General features: G+C 50.3%; 1 protein-coding gene across 6 annotated transcripts in view; it reads right to left on the bottom strand.

The window, feature by feature from the left end:
- Positions 1-20,188, bottom strand: part of FRYL (FRY like transcription coactivator) — a 3,055,992-nt gene that overhangs the window by 1,855,650 nt on the left and 1,180,154 nt on the right. For all 6 annotated transcript variants that reach the window (XM_069631694.1, XM_069631695.1, XM_069631691.1 and 3 more), the window contains one exon: positions 7,092-7,264. In XM_069631694.1, the coding sequence (XP_069487795.1) occupies positions 7,092-7,264 (173 nt within the window). The remainder of the gene's footprint in view (positions 1-7,091; positions 7,265-20,188) is intronic.

Below are 20,188 nucleotides of genomic sequence, written 5' to 3'. Positions count from 1 at the left end.
AGTGATCTTGATCCCGATGCCGCAGCACCACACTCTGCATCCACGAACTCACGACCCTGTGAAGAAGAAGAAAGACCAGGTAAGAACATTCGTCCTAGGGCCGCGCCGCATTTGAACCCTGCGCGCCCCCTTGTGAACAACTTACCAGCTACTGTACCGCTGCAGCTTCGTTCCTCATTCCCCCAGGCTGTCGCCTTGAGCTCCGCAGCTTCTTCCGGGCCGGCAACATCACCTGCAAGGGAAGAAAGCAAAAGAGAAAACATCAAAAGTGCAACGGACAGCAATACAAGACAATAAACTTTACAATACAACAAAAAGAGACGAGGAAAGACAAAAGCAAACAGGAACACTTACCTGAAGTATAGTGGCTTAGTCGCAGCAGGATGGGACCACCAAGTGCAAGGGACCAGTGAAGGAACTCTGTCCAGATCATATAAGCGCCCCTGCCAGAAGCAGCAGGACGGAGTGCTCGCCAAAACTAAACAGGTGAGCTTTCCAGGGACAGCGCATCCCACGGGTACCACGGTTTGGGAGAAGGGGTATGGAAGGGGGAATCGGGCGCACAAGCTGGCTACTCACGCCCCCCTATTCTCCACGCAGGAGCAGTCCCGAGCAGCATCAACTATTACCACAGTCACCACATAAGCGCAGAGGGCGAAGTCTGAACCAAGCTACCTCACCCCCGGGAAGACTGCAACCGTGCCCCAATGCCTCCGCAGAGACCAGGTGAGCGTAACAGTATGTGCTGATCAAAGGGATTTTGAGGGGTCAGTTGTATACGATAGCATCGGTATACGCCCAAACCAAGGGCACAAAGGTTTTCTAGATATATTCCTGGAGGAACCAAGTCATTTGGGGAGGGCGAAATAATTATCTCGGGGGACTTTAATTTAGCAGCAGAACCGGTGTGGGTTAGGTCAGGGGGGCTGAGAGGTCAAGCAATGGGAATAATGATTGAACACTTGCTGAAAAGATTCCAGTAAGAAGGGGTAAATGATGTGTGGAGAATAGATCACCCACAAGAGATGGACTACTCCTTGTAATCACATGTCCACAAGACATTCTCCCGGTAGATTACATCATGGCAACTAGAGGGGTAGTCCAAACAACAAGCTGAACACAGATGGGTCCCTGGCAGTAGCAGAACATGCAATGATCACTTAGAATGGGAAGAGGGAAATACGAGGCGGGGGACAGTGAGATGGAGACTGGAAGAATATATATCCTCAGGGACCATGCAGTGAGGCAGCAAACGGAAAATGGGATATGTCGATTCATGGAGGACTTAGGGGATAGACGGGAGAGGAAGAGCAAAGGAAATACCTGAAGGGCTGGGATGGTCCGCTTCTCACACAGGAGCAGGTCGATCTATTAGAAGAACACACAGCTTATAAAGAAGTATTACAAGGGATAACCAGACTGAAGGGCAACAAGAGGCCCGGGGAAGATGGGTTGACGGCAGGGTTCTACACAACATTCAAGGAGTTGCAAGACAGAGCCCTAACCGAGATATTCAATTGGTTCCGAGATACAGGGGAAATATCTAAATCAATTAATATGACACATATCACGCTCATCCCGAAACCAGGGGAAGATCTGCAGCAATGTTCTTCCTACCGCCCAATAGCATTGATACAGGTTGATGCCAAACTGTACATGCGGGTGTCAGCGCTAGATTGGAGGGAATCCTTCCGGGGTTGGTGAATGAGGACCAATCAAGGATTCATTAGGGGGAGAAGTACATTTGACAACATAAAGGAGAGTTTCATATCATAGACAAGGCGGAGAAGAGAGAGGGTGCCAAATCCACATGTCTAATGATGCACGACGCCAAGAAGGCTTTCGACCGTGTCAATTGGGCCTTCATGAAGCGAATACTAGAAAAGGTTGGACTAGGACAGAGGTTCAAGAAAATGGTCCAAGCTAACTATCGAGACCTGCGGGCAAAGGTACAGGTAAATGGGGGACTGACCGACTCCTTTCCCATAAGGAGAGGAACAAAACAGTGTTGTCCACTAACCCCTCTCCTATACGCCTTGGCAATGAAGCCTTTTGCGCATCGGATCAGGGAGAACGAGGAGATCCACGGGGTAGGTTAAGCAGAGACACAACATAAAATAAGGCTATTTGCCGACAACGTGGTCCTGATGGTCACCAAGCCTAACGGGTCACTCCCAGCGATTACGAACGAAATTCAGGCATTCTCCAGAGTGTCAGGCTTCAAGGTGAACTTCGAGAAGTCTGAAATATTGAACCTATCCATAGGCGACAACCAGAGGCGACAGCTTGAAAGAGTAACCCGTTCAGGTGGGATGGAGGGGGGGGGGGGGTGAATCAGTAAGATAGTTAGGGGTGAACTTAACAGCATCCATACGGCTGATAGTGGGGGCGAACTACCCACAATTAATAAAACAGATCAGGGCGGACCTTGGGAGATGGAAGGGACTTTATATCTCGTGGTTCGGAAGGATTGCCAGAATTAAAATTAATATACTTCCCCGGCTTCTATATCTCTTCCAGGCTGTCCCCCTTCCAATCCCAGGGAGAATGATGAGGGCTATCCAAGATAGTATCATGGGATATATTTGGGGAGGGAAGAAGCCTAGAATAGGGACGAAGATGCTATTCAAAAGGTCCGAGCGGGGTGGGGGGGGGGGGGTGATGGAGCGGGTGTCATGCCCCAATATAATGAAATACTATCAGGCGGCACAACTAAGAGTGATGGTTGAGTGGGGAAGGGCGGGAGATGGAAAGCACTGGGTGGTTATGGAGCAGGCTGCAGCGGGGGTACATCTCTAGAAAATCTTGGGGCTGAGAGTAGCCGACAGACCAGAGGGACTTGGGCGGAACCCGATAACGAGAAACACCATAAAAATATGGGACCATCTTAACAAGATACGTGGGCTATCCCCCTGGCCATCTCCGAGGACACCCATCTTTGGCAATCCAGCTTTTCCACTGGGAAGAGAATATGGCAGATTTTAACGGTGGCTCGAGGGCAGGACGAGGGAGCTGGTTCGCCAGCTGATGACTGTGAAATACACATATCGACAACCATCAGTGTGGTCTGAGATGGAATCATGCAAGTCTTTGCATAGTTCACTGAGTATCCTAGTGAAATCAAGCAGAAGATCGTTGCTTCTATAGGTTGAATCGCTAGTGGAAGTGATACAGCTCTCACCAACCAGTCATACAGTTATAGGTAGTTGTGAATCGCTGAACGACTAGAGTAAGACACTTGGTGAGCAGCCTTGCTGCTAATTTTCGTCCGAAGGGCAAGGCTTTGAAATGGTAGTGCTTTCCTGCTACCGTTAAGAAAAGGAAACGCGTTGTTTTGGAGACGGATTGGTTTAGAGAGGGGAGGAAATCTCCTTTTTGCAGTTGTCTCAAGATGTGGCAGAGCATCACCATGCAAGACGTCTGGGACGGTAGGAACTTGAGTCTCCATAGGTAGTGTATTGGCCCTCAAACCTCCCAATTTTTGCTTGACCAGAAAAAGTATCTGTAGTATACTCCTGTGCCTTGCAGAAGAATTGGAACAGGTTTTACCACTTGTTTGGCAAGGAGAGATTGCACCTCGCGCCATAGCAGCGGCAGATGTTTTTTGTTCTTTGGCACAGGAGGAAAGGAGGGAGGATGGACAAACTCCAGAGTGTGGCCTTGTCAAATGAGGAACACGACCCATTTGTCTGTGGTGAAGGAAGCCCACTGCATCACAAAACTGGAAGTCACCCTCCAACTGGGGTGGGGCAGCGGGAGGCCGAGGCCTGTTTTGAAACCTGGCTCCTGAGGGGAAAACCACAGTGGTGCAGATAACCAGATGGGTCTAGGATCTTCCTATATAACCCTCCTGGGAGGTGTCTGGACGCGATGTTTGGGATTGATAGGACATGTAGTTCTGAGAAAGCAGGATTTTTGTTAGACCGAAAGAACTGACGCTGCTGCTTAGTTCCCAGAGAACAAGCAAGGTCTGCATCGGCCTCGACGGTGTGGAGTGTCAGCCATCTTCTTGCCAAATAAGTCAATACCGTTGAACGGTATGTTAATCACCTCGGGCAGAAATTGGTGGCTTTAAGCCAGCTCTGATGGCTCAACACAGCTCCATTACCCATCTGCTTGAATCCTGCTTCTACAAATATCCATGATAATGGAAATGGCATAGTGCTTAGCCGCTTCACCTTCAAAACAGAGAGTTACTGCCACTTCTCACTTGTCATCCGGTAGGAAATCAAGGATAGGGCCCAATTAAAACCAGAGCTCCCGGTCACAACGGGCGAGGACAGCCATAGAGTTAGCCGGCTTGATGATGGTGGCAGCTATGGAGCAGACTCTTTCCAAATGAGTCAAGCTGCTTACCATCCTTGTCCAGAGGTACCAAAATAGGGAAAGGAGGATTGGCGGAGTGTTTGCGTGCCGCAGCCGAAACAGAATCTGGGCTAGGTGGGATACAGACACATTTTGGGGGCAATTCAGGAGCTTTATACTTTTTTGCCAAACAATCTTTTTTGGGTGGTGCAGTGAAAGGGTTTATCATAACAAGCAGACCATACTCCCAAATGTCTTCCCGGAATGGAATGGCCATCACAGACTTTCCCGTGGATTCAAGGTGTTAATAAAGGAAAGTTTCGGTTTTGTGTTCCTCAGCAAGCAGATCAAATAGCTTCACGGCCTGAGACATGAGAGCATGAAAAGAGCCTATTTTATCAGGTTGTAAAGGAAGGGGCTGGGGAGTCCCTGGGCAACAGATTAGCTGGGTCGCCATCCCCTGGCATCAGATCAAACTCATCTGTATTGGTGTGAGGAGAGCCATCAGAAGGAAAGGTGTTGTCATCCGTGTTGGTGTCTTAAATTGGCTGGTATAAGAGGAACAGCGATCCGAGAGGGATGTCCAGATGTTGGCATTGGAATTAGCTGTTGTCCTACATGAAAGGAACGCGTACCCTGAGGAAGCAGCAAAGACGGTGTAATGAGCAATTGCTGTAGCTCAGATACCCAAGTCTGCATAATGTACAAGATCTCCATGGAGAGAACCAGAGACCCTTCAGAAGTAGGGGTTTGTAAAGGCTTTGCAGGAGGCCCAGGTTGAAGAGGAGCCTGTTGCGAAGGTGCAGAGCCCGCACTGGGAGATGGTTTTTGGCTAGGACCATGTCCAGACGTGAACCCTGTGGGTGCCAAGTAAGCATGTGGGGGTGGCATGATACTAGGCAGGAACACCCCATAGGTATCATCTGAGAAAACTCCTTCTTGGATCTCCAAGTGAGTCCACTCCATGCTGTAGAATGTCTTCAGGTGGGGCCATAACCAGCAAGTAAGAGCAGGTGGCACATATGGTGTCAATGAGAAGAATGGCTGCATACGAGTTGGCCAGGGAACGAACGAGAGCGCAGATTATTATTTTTTAATGTATAATTCTGACACAGCCCAAAAGCATCAGGGCGCACGATGGACCTCAAGCCTGTGCAACCCCTCTTGGGGCTGTCTACAGCGAGACATAAGTCTTGGTGGTAGACTAGGCGGTTGTAGTGGTTGCAGATTTCTGCACCCGTGCGCGTTGTCAACAAGGTAGTTGTTGCTTGACTGCCAAAGTAGACTTGGGCCGTCCGTGCACCACCGGCGAGGTAGTCAATGTGAAAGGTGTGAACAGAGCAGACATGGGGCAACAGTTTATCTGAAGCAAAATGCTTCATAGATGACTTGGATGAGCCACAGACGAGGACGTCAACTCAATCTTCGATGATCGAGCAGCCCGAGCATACAAACTATGTCCCTCTTCTCCAGGGAAGAGATCGACAAACATTTCTGAGATGACAAATTGAGCAAGCCTTGAATAGGCTTTTCTTCCATGTATCTGCCATCGTGCCACAGACTTATGAAGGCTTTGACAGTAGGAAGCAGCGACAGCTACCCCAGAGGCGATAGAATGGACCAGAATTCGACAACTGCAGTTAAAGAAACACTCTGGAAGCAAACAATGAAGCTCTTAATAATAAAAAATTAAGATAAAAGATGAAATCGTCCAAAGATTTTAAGATTTTTCGAGTACTCACAACACTGAACGTGCAATAAATAAAATCTGAAGGCGGCCTCCAAGGGTGGAGGATAAAGAAGACCAGTCTATTGGTTGTCGGGCAATATGACCAAAAATGACTTCAATAGAGCAGTAAAGTGACAAATTCAAAATGTAAAGGTAAACTGCTTTAATGTTACCAAGGAATCACAGCCTGTCGACATTCAAACAACATGTTAACCTATGAAAGATCCAATGCTGGAGAAGTTTCCTCTTTCAAGTGTTAATTTCAACACCAACAACCAAATGCAACAACCAATTGAGAGCATACCAGTATTAGAATAGGATAGATAAAGCAAGATGACTATCACAATTATATCTGGGCATTTTCATTGAGCTCATCGGTTATACTAAACCAGTAAGAAATAGCATCTAAAGTGAGGCCTGGCAATACTACCAGTGAGACCTTACATGGGCCATCGGTGTGTAAACGTATGCCACTTAAAATTCCATCTTTCAGTTTTTGTAGTAGATATTACATCCTTACTCAAAGGAACCTGGGTACACCAATTAAGGTGTAAAAGCTCAAACTAGACACATTAAGTAACAGTACACACCTTTATTGTCTCATTAAATCTACAGAAGAGCTGACCTTCGAGTAGTTTGTTCTTTGCATGTCAGAAACTGAAACACCCCCTGTTACAAGTTACTGAGTTGCCTTGAATCATTTTATTGGACCTCAAATACATGGATTTGTAGGATTTGCGGGAAATAATGCGCACCTGAAGCAAGTAGAGCCATTGGTCCAACGTTTCTAGAAGCATGCTCCGATGTGGATCTGAGCATTGTAAATTGCCTGTATTGGTCTCAGTCAGACTCACAAGTCCCTCCTGTATTTCCCTTGATACAGTCAAGATATTAAGCTTCTCTTTAAAATGAAAGCAGATTTATGTAGGAGTATGTGTGTTATTCACTGAGATTGATTCAGTTTACAAAACTCAAGCAAAAATGTTGCTAACACTGAACAGAAAATGCTTGATAAACAGAAGTCACAAAATATTCGAGATAACTTTCTCATGCTTACCTGGAACATTCTGAATGATATTCGCAACTAAGGCACTAAAATGGCATCGGATATCCTTTAGTGTGTCAGAGTCCTTCTCATTTTCTGCTTCCAGCAGTTGTCTAGTTAAATCCACATACTCCAACAAGGTATTATTGAGGGAATGGGTTTCATTATCAAGGCCACCACTTGCACTTTAAAAATAAATAAAGGTTCAAAACATTAATTTAAATCGAATATTTACTGAAACATGATTAATGATTGTTAACTTTAGCCTATAAAGGGTCATAACTAAACATCTATTATGATTTAATAAATTTCAGCTGAAATAGAAAACTGCTGTTCCTTGAACATTTATGTGGACAGTTCGAGAGGGGCATGAGAACACCAAACAGTGGTGTTTGGCAGGGATTCGCTTGACATAATCTTGATTCTCAGTGGTAGTGGTACCGAGCATTCTGGCTTCACTCTTTCAGGAGGAAAAAGGGTATTAATAAAGTAGAGCAAACAAAGGCACAGCAGAGAGTAGACTAAAAAAATATACTCCTTTGTATAAAGTTACACACCAAGGTAAATTCTACAATATAGGTAGTACTAAAAATCATGGATGAATATTAAAATGGTAAAAGGTCTCTTTAAAACACACAGTACAACTTTCAATTAGTTTCAAAGGGAAGTACACTTTTAGATACTTTAGTACAGTTTTAAAAAGTTACGTTTATCCCACACACTTATGGTTAAAGTCCATACGCAGCTTCTGGATATAGGGACAAGGTGGTTAAATGTTACCAGGTTCACAGGGGAGCTGCAGGCTAACCCTGAGACCCAAATCCCTGTTCAATAACCAAAAGTCTCAGAAGGAAGACTGCCAAGAAGTCTGTATGAACAGATATGCAGACAGGTGCAGTAGTGGTATCTAGGGGATTGGTCGTTAGGAGAAGTACACAAGAAGGGCAACAGAGTGATATGGAGAAGGAAGAGCCCAAATATGCCATTGAAGGAGACCCACAGGGCTATGGTGCAGAGGTCTGTTCCGGTGATGGTGTTACAGAGGTCATGGTAGAGCTGAACAATGAAGGCACGCCCCTAAACGCTTACACCAGAAATGATGCAACCCACTAGGGAAAAAACGGCAAGAGGTTCTTGCAAGGATAACACATTTTAATTATACAAAAAATAGGTGTGCCAGCAAAGAACTCTGCTGCTCAAAAAAGATCTGAGTGTTAAAAGGTAGGTTCCAGGCACTTCAGATTAACTTCAGGTAAGTTTATTTCCAGGTTCTCAGTTACAATCCACACGAAGACATAAAGGACATTAGCTTTGAAAAAACACTGGCTCCCATCAACCAGGGCCAGCCAGCTGTAACTGCCACTGCACAGAACACTCACTCAGGAGATTCCATCATCCACACAAACATTCCACATGACATCACAACCCACCTAACCTAAGACAGGCACAATACAACACACCTCCCTCCTTTACAAACCAAACATGCACAGAACAGGACACATACCAGAACAACACAACTACCACCTTCCAAGATATACAGACACTTCCACAGCCAAACCCAACCATCAAAACATCACACCCTGACAAACTACATTCCATGTACCAATTGTAAAAATAATGTCATCCATCTGCCTGTTCCTGCCACCAACAGGCAACTGGGCTCTCACCCCAGGACCCGACAAACCCTGAAACTGGGCTACTTCATCTACATTCCTAAACCACCACAAAAATGCTTCACCTCCTACCACCTGCCCCCACCTACCACAAGGAGGGAGGTGTGTTGTGCCTGTCTGATGTGAGGTAGTCTGTGATGTCATGTGGAATGTTTATGAGTGAATGATGGAATGTTCTGAGTGAGTCATCTGTGTAGTGGCAGTTACAGCTGGCCTGCCCTGGGTGATGGGAGCCGGTGTTGTCTCAGCTTATGTCCTTTATGTCTTTATGTGGATCTCTATCTAAGAACCTGGAAACCAAGAATTGTAAAATCCAAAACTCTCTGCAAAGAGCGGAGGCGCTACCTCACTCTATAACAACCACATGGCTGTTAAACTTTTACCAACAAAAACAAAAGTCAACTCCATACCAGACCGAAAAGTCCAAGATTTGGGAAACCAAACCTCTTAATCTTAAAAGAACCGAGGCGCTACCTCGGTATAGAACAGCAGCAAAAACTGTTCAACTCTCACCAAATACTGTACCATACCAAACACATGCATTTGCAAGAGGAACTTAGTTCCCACAAACTAAATTTTCCAAGCTATATCAACCATACATTTTTACATGGATTACTTCGCATATCTGAAATAAATCACATGCACAATCCGTCCTCACCGTGAGTGCAACCCAAACACACACTCACTGATCCTCTACATCCACAACATACACAGTATCATGACACATAGAATGATAACATTAATTCACGAAGCATTGACAACATTCACTGTATGTTTTGCTGTATGAGACAAAACTGCAATGAAACTAATACATATTAACTAATAAATGTTATAACCGATATTGCAGCACGTAAAACAATATACCCATACCCTACATTTTCATTTACCTATCAGTCCATAGCCTTTTCAGGCTCTAACAGACCTAAAAGTCCATTGCCATAGGTAGGCGTTAGCATCATGGACGACATTGCTGAAAATCCTCAAATGATTAAAGCTATCACACACGCCTTCACTCATAGGATATTCACATGTTCGCAGTGCACCTATGAAAATCCCCAAATGATTAAAGCAATCACACGCGCCTTCACTCACAACATTTTCACAATCCAAGTGCACATGCGTTAGTAGCATATTCCTACGCATTCCTCATTTGCAAAACGCACCCAAGTGAAAACTGAAGCACATACAAGCATTTTGAGAAGAGTAAATCTGAAAACACAGAATGTGCAGTCCGCATATAATGAGAAATCTACAAGTCTCGAATACTTAAGTGGGCTTCCTTGCCACTATGATATAACGTTGGAAACGATTACATAACATCCAGCATTATCCTTAATAAAACGGAGATTAACGAGCAATGTAATCAACACATATTACCATGGACATGTGTCATTATTCCCCACCAATATCACCGTATTAGTTAGCTGCTACCCGACGTTCCACCAAATGCGACACAACCGGCTTGTCTTCATTACTGCCGACGGTAAGGGTCACCTTTACATGCGGACCAAAAGATGAGAAGTGTTTCATTGCCCTCTACAGAACATCTCAGCTAGGAAGAGCGACTGCGGAATATCAAACTGCATGACATGATAAAAGGCTGTTCCCATAGGCGTCCCAACCACTGAGAACGCCACGTTACGTTACGTCGATTCCTGAAGGTCCTTTCCTTGAGCCCCTCGACTTGTTTTCATACCAGATCCAAATACGCAACCGTCCTTGCAAAAACAGATGCCGTTCCGGACCACCATGACTTCAGTGAGGGGCGCGATACTCTGCCGCTGACTAGAGTTCTAATCGGAACTTCTACACAGTTAGCGCTCCATGTGATCGCCAACACTGTGCACTCCACCAGTGACTTCACCATTCTTACGGCGGCAGCCAAGCGCTCCTCAATGCAGCTGACCAAGGGACAGCCTGCCCACAGCGGAGCTGTTTGATGGGGCCCGCGGTCATAATAAAAGGAATATCAGGGCTGCAGCGCCACACATTTCCGGACTCACATTCACATGTGGGCTACATGAAGGCTGCTTTGAGGGGCATACAGTCCCATTTCGCCTCCACTGTGCCAGCAAGATAAAGTATAATAACATGCTCATGTACATCCCTTGAGTAAGATGTCCTTTTACACACAGCTGCCGGTGCCTCGGGCTATGAGGCCTTTCAGTCCCAGCTGCCGGGAACCAATGGCTATGAGGGCCCTGGACTAACTGCAGTCTTCAGCCCTTTCAGTCTGACTAACTGCAGTCTTCAGCCAACTCCTTTCCTCCTCCTTCCTGACGACCCCATGGGGCCCAGCTTGCTCACAGCTTATGTGCGCTGGTCCCCACCAACAATGGGGCTTTCTCCCTCCGGCTCCCCTTGGACCTGGGTGATGGGACTTACAGTTTCTGGGGGCGGTGTTGTCCTTCTCCAGTAGCTCGTCCTTCCTGCACCCCCCGCAGCAGGGTCCTCAGTCCTTCAGGTTGTGGCACGTAGGTTAGCAAAGACCGACTCATCGCCATTGTTAAACGGTAGGTTCCAAGCACTTCAGATTAATTTCAGGTAAGTTTATTTCCAGGTTCTTAGTTACAATCCACATGAAGACATAAAGGACATTAGCTTTGACAAAACACCGGCTCCCAACACCCAGGGCCAGCCAGCTGTAACTGTCACTGCACAGAACACTCACTCAGGAGATTCCATCATCCACACAAACATTCCACATGACATCACAACCCACCTAACCTAAGACAGGCACAATACAACACAGAGCATAAAGGGTGCAAGCAAGAACTTAAAATGGGCCACATCGTCATTTATATACAGTAAAAACCTGCGCGGCTGCTTGGAGCGACCCTATGCATGGTCAGCCTACTCCATGGGGGATACCAGACCATTTGCCCCAGCCCCGTCTGTCCGTCACGTGGGGTCAGCTGCACTCATCGTCTCCAGGGAACCAAGTTCGACAAAACAATTTATTATATTATTCTAACAGTGTTACTGTATCACTACACATGGCACCTGGCATGATCATGGACTGGTACTGGGGAAGACTTGAGGTCACTGACCAGCACACATTTCACTCATTCGAGTTGAGTCGTCTGGCTTCCACAGCTGACACCCTCGCTTTTGAACTATAATTTATCTCTCCACACACCTTGCATTACAAATCATGCCATTGTAAAGTACAGATAGGGTGGCCATTCTCTTAGATCTTATATGGTTGACTGGTTTATGGTCGGTGGCCTGGGGGTCAGTTGGTATCTCGGAATTCAAGGGTCTTGGGACTCGGACAGTTGTAGGTGCTATAACTTGTAGTTGGCTGGGTGGGGGTAGGAGGCTTGCTCTGGCCTGGTTGTGATAACACGTACAGCAAGGTGCCGAGCACTGTCTCATGGCCTTGAAGGATCCATTCTTTCTTGGGATAAGAGTATTAGCAACAGTTTTAGAACAAAGGAGGGTTTCTGCGGAAATTAGCAGCACAGGTCTCTCTCTCAACAGTGCTTGGGCCCATTCAGGTTTCTTCCTCAGATTCGCGGCCTGTGTCTAATTGCAAGCCCTATGTTTCTGCCATGGCTACAAAATGGGGTCTGTTTATACGCGTGCACCAAGTCTAAACATCTACAATTCACATAATATTATTGCCGTGCAGGTCGCTTGATGCGTGCCCCCCCACCCCCTGTTACATCACAGGTCACCTCATGAGATTCGCCTCACCCTAAAGCGCCTGGGGGGCTGCAGGGGTGGAGGGGAGGGGGGTGAATAGATTCATTTCCTAACCAACATACCCCCTTTCATTACTTCTACAGTAACAATCTGCCCCCCCTCCATCCCCTACGCATGAATTTGTTTTCCCTTCTCACTACGGTTGACTTTGCTTTATTAGCATCCAGGCCCCACATACTGACCGCAAACTTTCTCCTGCTAGTGCATATTCTTCGGGTGTGCATGTCATATAAATGCATCCCCCCTTCTACTGCTAGCTGAACCCATACCTCATAATTTTCAAGGTCAGGGGGAGGGACAATGGTACAAGCAGTCTACTTCGTCTCCATAGGGAATCGGGAGCATTTGAGGAATGGCATGGTCGGTTTGTATTTCAGTATCCTTTGTATTGTGAGGTGCTTTCGAAACCCCAATTGAAACAGTCATCATTGCGTTACTAGGCATTGCTTTGGCACAACACTGGAGTCCCAATTAGCAGGTGAAGGAGATGACCAAGATGAATACGATGACAGGTGCCAGCATCTTCATAATGGCTCCTAGCGAGGATGAAGCTCAATCGAAGGCGATGTCAAAACAATCCTTCCCATGGTTACCATATCCATTTTTCATGTGCACTCCCAGACTGTGTACTGCTGCTATTCTGTGAGAAAATTATCCATTCTCTGCATCTTTGGGAAGCACGAGCGTGCAACACGAATCCCTGATTTTTCGGTACACGCCTCTTCTTCCATTGCCTCAACATATCGAGGACGTAGCGGTTCTGCGTCGTCATCAACCTTAGGGCGGGCAGCTCGACCTTTATGACATTCAGCCCAAGCTCGATTTGCCTACTGGGCCAGTTCCCCGCGTACTATATGCAGCCATTTGGCATTAGCTGCTGCATGTACACCGGGTAGCAAGAGCGAGGCGAAGGAAGTCTCAGCTGAAATGAACAATCTGTATTCTTCAGGGATTTCCCCAAGCAATGCAGCAGTGTCTTCTGGCAGATAGTTTGATGATCTCTTCTTCCTTCTCGGTTTCTCATACTGGCTTTTTCTAGGAGGATGCAAAAATCTGGTGGCGGCACTGGGATCTGATCCTCGAACGCAGGAGAAACTGTCGGGGCTGTTCAAGGTATTGGCTCCCCTTTCAAGTTTTCTTCTGGAAGGAACAAGTTACTTACCTGTAACTGTTGTTCTCCAGCATGGGTCTGGCATGGATTCACATGCTCATGAATATTCCCCGTCGTCAGGCTGGGAATCCTCGGTAAAGAAAAAAAACAGTATCAGTTTCGTTTCTGATCTGTCTTTCGTAGTAATAACCAATCACTGGTCTCTGCGTCATACTGACCACAGCCAATGACTGCCCCCTACCTAAGCACCGCCTCTGGCAGCCATCTTAAGATTTGGAAGCACGTGAAGTGGCAGTATGACCAAGTGAAGAGCCGCAGAGGGGTAGGCGGGAGGGTTCGCATGTGAATCCATGCCAGACCCATGCTGGAGAACAACAGTTACAGGTAAGTAACTTGTTCCTTCTCCAGCATGGGGTGTGGCATGGATTCACATGCTCATGAATAAAGAATACATAGCAGTACACACATGCACAACCACGGGAGGCGGCAAAGGCTCAACATTAAGCAATACATCAAACTCAACATTAAGCATCTTACCTCCTCACCAGGCTCACCTCAGGCGAACAGGTTGCGCAGCACTGCTTGGCCGACCCTGGACTCCTCCCTGGAATCCCGATCGACGCAGTAGAATTTCGTGAAGGTGTGCGTCGACCTCCACGTAGCAGCCCTGCATATGTCCAGCAGGGGCACACCAGAAAGGAACGCCGTGGTAGCTGCGATCGCTCTGGTGGAATGGGCTCTCGGACGGCCAGGCAGCGGTCGGTTTGCCAACCGATGACAGTACATGATACAGCCGGAGAGCCATCTGGAAATGGAAGCCTTCGAGAGAGCCTTCCCCTGATTGACAGGTCCAAAATTCACAAAGAGTTGTGACGTCTTCCGAAAACACTTCGTGCGGTCCACGTAGAACTTCAGCGCTCTAGCCACATCCAGAGAGTGCAAAGTCCTCTCAGCCGGCGACGAAGGCGACGGGAAGAACACAGGCAACACCAAGGGTTTGTTGAGATGGAAGTCCGACGGTACCTTGGGCATGAAGGTGGGGTGCGTCCTGAGCACTACCCTCGTGTCGTGAAAAGTCAAGTACGGGGCCTTGCAGGAAAGGGCCTGGATCTCTCCCACCCGTCGTGCGGAGGTGATGGCCACAAGAAACGCTGTTTTCCACGACAGAAACTTCAACGGGGCCGAGTGCAGAGGCTCGAACGGAGGTCCCATGAGCTTGGTCAGCACCACGTTGAGCTCCCACGCCGGGGCCGGAGCCTTCACCGGCGGGAATGATCAGAACAGTCCCTTCATGAACTCTTTCACCAGACGATGAGACCACAAGGACGTCCGGCCCGTGGTTCTGGTGTATCGGGAGATCGCAGCAAGATGAATCTTGATGGACGCGTGCCAGTCCAGCTTTGGCCAGCGTCAGCAGGTACGGCAGTACTTGGGGAGCCGTAATCCGTAGAGGGTTAATCTTCTGTGCGTGGCACCAGACAGAGAACCTCTTCCATTTGTGTCCGTAGCATTTAAGAGTCGAGGACGCCCTGGCCTTTGCAAGAACCTCTCTGCAGTCGGCCGGTATGTCGTATCCTCCAAACTCTAGCGCCGCAGGAGCCAGGCCTGCAAGTTCAGCGATTTCGGGTCGTGGTGGAGGATGGCGCCTCCTTCCCTGGAGAGTAGATCCGCGTCCACCGGCAGCTTGATTGGCGGGGACGCTGACAAGTCCAGAAGGTCCAGGAACCATATCTGCCTCGGCCACGCAGGTGCGACGAGGATCATCCTGCACCGCGACCTCTTGAGCTGGTTGACGAGCCGGATTAGCAGTGGCAAAGGAGGGAACGCGTAGAGGAACAGGCCCTCCCAGGGGTACGAGAAGGCATCGCCCATGCTCCTCGCCTGGGGAAACCTGCTGGCGAACCTCCGGCACTTGGAGTTCGTCGCCGTCGCGAACAGGTCGATCTGGGGTGTGCCCCACCGTCGGAAGAGGCGATCCACTAGATCCTGCCATAGTTCCCACACGTGGCACGAGCGCAGCTCCCTGCTGAGTGAGTCGGCGATGGTGTTTTTTATCCCTGCCAGATGAAACAGCACCAGAAACATCCTTTGGGCGACGGCCCAATGCCACAGGTCCTGCGCCTCCTTGGACAGCGCTGGAGACCTGGTTCCGCCCCGTTTCCTGATGTAAAACATGGTGGTGGTGTTGTCGGTAAAGATCCTCACCACCTTGCCCTTGAGGGACGGAAGGAAGGACCTGAGGGCCCAGAACACTGCACGGAGCTCCAGGACGTTGATATGGAGGGACTTCTCCATCGGGAGCCAAAGGCCTCTCGCGTGCAGATTTTCGGTGTGCGCTCCCCACCCTTCCAGTGAGGCATCCGTGGTCACTGTCTCCTGGTGGTCTGGGGTCTGGAAGTCCATGCCCGCCGTCAGATGCGTGCGGTTGCCCCACCACCGGACCGCTCGGCGGAAACTCTCGTCGAGTGTGATCCTCTCCTCGAAGCCGCCCGTCGTTTGGATCCAGCGCGCGTCCAGGAACTCCTGCAACGGGCGCATCCGGAGCCTGCACATGGGAATGAGGTAGATGCAAGAAGACATCATTCCGAGGAGGGACTTGATGGACCTCACCTTGGCCGCGTCGGAAACCAACATCCGCTGTACCTTGCCCAGAATGGACCTGGTCCTTCCCTCTGACGGGGAGGCCAGAAGGGACACTGTGTCGAGCTTCGCTCCCAGAAACAGTGCGTTAAGCGCGGGTACCAGGTGGGACTTGGCGTAGTTCACGGAGAATCCCAGGTCCGTGAGAAGTTGGACGGTCCTTGCTGTGTGCTCCACGGCGAGCTCCCTCGTCTTGGCTCGGATGAGCCAGTCGTCCAGGTAGGGGTAGACGTGGTTCCCCTCGCGGCGCAGCTGCGCCGCCACCGGTGCAAGGCACTTGGTGAATACCCTTGGTGCCAACCGAAGTCCGAAGGGGAGGGCTTTGAACTGGTAGTGACGCCCTTGGACCACAAACCTGAGGAATTTTCGGTGCCCCTTTAGGATGGGAATATGGAAGTAGGCATCCTCCAAATCCAACAACGACAGGAAGTCTCCTTCCTCCAACTGCCCCAGGACGTGCTGGAGGGTGACCATCCGGAACTTCTGCACCTTGATGAACTTGTTCAGACGTCGCAGGTCTAGGATGGGGCGCCATCCTCCCGTCTTCTTCTTCACGAGGAAGTATCTCGAGTAAACTCCGGAGCCCCGAAGCCTCTTTGGGAGGAGTTCGATGACGCCCTTCCTGAGCATCGCCTTTACCTCCAGGAGAAGCTGAGGGACGTGAAGCTCTTTCCTGGCCACGGGTGGGGACGCGCGGGCACCTTCTTTGAAACTCGAGCGCGTGGCCCCGGGCTAAGGCGTCCAGCACCCAACGGTCGGTGGAGATGGACTCCCACACGCTGACGAAGTTCGCCAGCCGGCCTCCCACCGGAGTGCTTCGGTGGGGGCCCGACCCCATGGCCGGTTCAATCCTGTTTCGACGAGGCTTTGCCGCCTTGACCTCCTTGGCGATGACGGCGGGGTCCGCCGGACTTGCCTCGTCCTCTGTAGGCCTCCTGAGACGACGAGCGGGCCGCTTGACGGTAGGTGGAGAAACCGCCGCCGGAACCTTTGGAGGCGCCCTTGCCTCCGCTGCTCCGAAAGGGCGTCCGTCGTTGCTGCAGAACCCCAAGGGCCCGGGCCGTCTCAGTGTCCACTTTAATGGCCTGAAGGGAATCGTCCACTGTTTTCCCAAACAGGTTGTTCCCATCGAACGGCATGTCCAGGACTCTGGTCTGTACGTCTTGACGGAAGTCCGTAGCCTTGAGCCATCCACGCCGCCTAAGGCAAACCCAGTGTCGGCGATGTCCGTCGCAATAGTGATGGCGTGGTCCGACGCCACCTCGCCTTCCTGTAGGATCTCCAGGGCATCCGCCCTCTTGTCGTCCGGTAGGAAGTCCAGCAGGGGAGCCAGTTTGTACCATAGCTCCCTGTCGTAGCGGGCCACGATAGGCAAGGCGTTGGCCGCTTTAATCGTCGTCGCTGCAGACGAGATGACCCTGCGTCCCATAGCGTCCAATTTCTTTCCCTCGCCGTCCGGTGGGGAAGTCAATGTGGAGGCCGCAACCCCCCCCCCCCCCCGCTTTCTTCCTGGCCGCCGCGGAGACGACGGAGTCCGGGGTAGGCTGCGCCCGGAGGCACAGGGGGGCCGCGTCTGGGACCCGGTACTTCTTCTCGTACCGGTCCCTTCTAGCTGGCGTCGTGGAAGGGTTCTTGAGGAGGGCGAGGCCCTCATCCCAAATGTCATCCAGTAGAGGCACCGCGAGGACCGTCTTCCTCTTGGCCTCGCGCCGTTGATAAAGGAATCCTTCCTTTTTCTTCTCCTCAGGGCAGAGTTGGAAAAGCTCGGATGCCCTGGCGATCATGGAGTGGAACGATCCAATCTCGTCGGGCGGAGAAGCCCTGGTGGGAGGTGACGACGGTAGATCCTCGTCGTCCGTACCCGTCGCTGCCGTGTCAGTCCCCGTATCATCCCCTCGGGTGGACGGGGAGGAGGGCTGGACGGGGCGCGACGGCTGAAAAGGAGGTGGAGGGTGAATCCTTCTTTTCTTGGGCGGGGGAGCACCAGAAGGTCCCGGTTCCGGATCCCCCGACGGGAAAGGTTCCTCCGTCGGCAACGGTAGTCTCATCCTTATCTCTGAACATAAGGACTGTATAGCCAACAAAATGGCCGCCGAGTTATCTTGCGGCACTGGCAGAGGGGAATCCGACGGGCGATCAGGGGCCCCGTCGGCACCCTCGACGATGTCGTCGTCACCTGCGTCGGGATCCATCCCGACGGGCCGGTCTTCTTCCACGCCAAGGCCGTGGCTTAAGACCTCAATCAGCTCTTCCTCTGAGGTAGAGGCCGAATCTACGACGACGCCCTGCCCCCCCTTTTTCTTCCCCGCCGGGGGTTTCACGGGGGTCCTATCGATGGGCACAAAAGAGGACTCCCTCCGAGGTGGCAGGGAGACTCTGAGCCCCGAGGTCGCCACCACTGGTGTAGCCTCCACAGGCTGAGCCAGGGCCGCCGCGACAGTATCGATAGAGGGCTTGGCCGGATGGATTAAGGCCTTCACCACCTTAGGTGCGCTCACCGCCTTATCCTTGAGGGGGGGGGGGGGGACACCGCCTCGCTCACCCTCCGATGGGGCCTTCGAGCTCGACCGGGGCCTCTCCAGGAGCTTTGCCGGGTGCTCGCCCTTCCTCTTACCCGACCCAGAGCGTTGGCTCGTGGCTGAAGGTGCCGGGGAGGGTGCGCCCTGCCTGGCGCCCGTAGAGCCCGACCGTTCGGCGCTCCCGGTGCCAGCGGACTCGCGGTGCTTGGCCTTGTGTTGGACCCCCGTCGCCGGGGCGTCCTCAAAGGTCTTAGAAGACCGCTCGGATTTCTTCCTCTTCTTCTCGCCCGACGGGCTCTTCCCTTCCAGCCAGTTGGCGAGACGTTGATGGCGGTCCTTCATGGTCCGCACCGACATGTTGCCGCAAAACGCACAGTCCTTCTCCACGTGCGTCTTGTCCTCATGTAAGCAGTAGAGACAAAAGGAGTGTTCGTCCTCCTTAAAGACGTTCTGCAGCTGGCATCCAGGGCAGATCCTGAACAGCTTTCCGGGCGACGAGCTTCCCTTCTCCTGGGCCATGTCCGGCCTGAGAAACTTCTGGAGTCCTCCAAAAGCGTAGCTCGACGAAATCTTCACCCTTGAGGGGCGCAGACGAATCCGACACGGGTCCCCGTTGATCGGATGGAGAGTCGGTGGAGCTTGAGGCTCTTTTGACCGAAAAAACGAAGTTTTTGAGAAAAAACGCGAAAAAATAGCACTAACGCTCGAGAGCAATAGCACGAGGATCCCAACACATGAACGTGCGGTAAAAATCTGAAGATGGCTGCCAGAGGCGGTGCTTAGGTAGGGGGCAGTCATTGGCTGTGGTCAGTATGACGCAGAGACCAGTGATTGGTTATTACTACGAAAGACAGATCAGAAACGAAACTGATACTGGTTTTTTTCTTTACCGAGGATTCCCAGCCTGACGACGGGGAATATTCATGAGCATGTGAATCCATGCCAGACCCCATGCTGGAGAATTACTAGTATCGCTTAGTGCAGCGTGGCCAGCAAACAATAGAACTTCCATGATGGTAGGAGGTGCAAGTATGCTTGTTGGCCACCGACCCAGTAGTAATCAACACAGCTGATGTGCCCCTCTTCAGGTCTGGAGTGAGGAAGGTCCTATTGCACTTCTCATTCGAACCTATAAAGATAGTTCCTTCACTATCAAAACAAAGTTAATGTTTCTTCTCTGTGCACCTTTACTGGTTTTTCTATCGCCGCAATCTAGGTCAATTTTGCCATGCGATCTGTCCAAATTTAGGCGTATGTTGTATCCAATCAAGCCAGGAGTTCCTCCTCGTAACCCAATAGTCCTTCTGCCGGACAAGTGTGGCTTCAATGACCAAGTATAGCTGCTGCAGGCATTTAATGTCTCTTGGGTTGTTGTTACATTGCAGAGGGTCTGGATTGACGAGCTCTAGTAGTACTCCGTGTGCCTGAAAGTTGCCTTTAACCCCACATAGCGCAAGA

The sequence above is a fragment of the Ambystoma mexicanum genome, chromosome 6q, assembly GCF_040938575.1.
Source record: "Ambystoma mexicanum isolate Mex_15411 chromosome 6q, UKY_AmexF1_1, whole genome shotgun sequence".
NCBI classification, from domain to species: domain Eukaryota; kingdom Metazoa; phylum Chordata; class Amphibia; order Caudata; family Ambystomatidae; genus Ambystoma; species Ambystoma mexicanum.
Note: the sequence above shows the minus strand (reverse complement) of the source record. Positions and strands in the feature narration are given on the sequence as shown.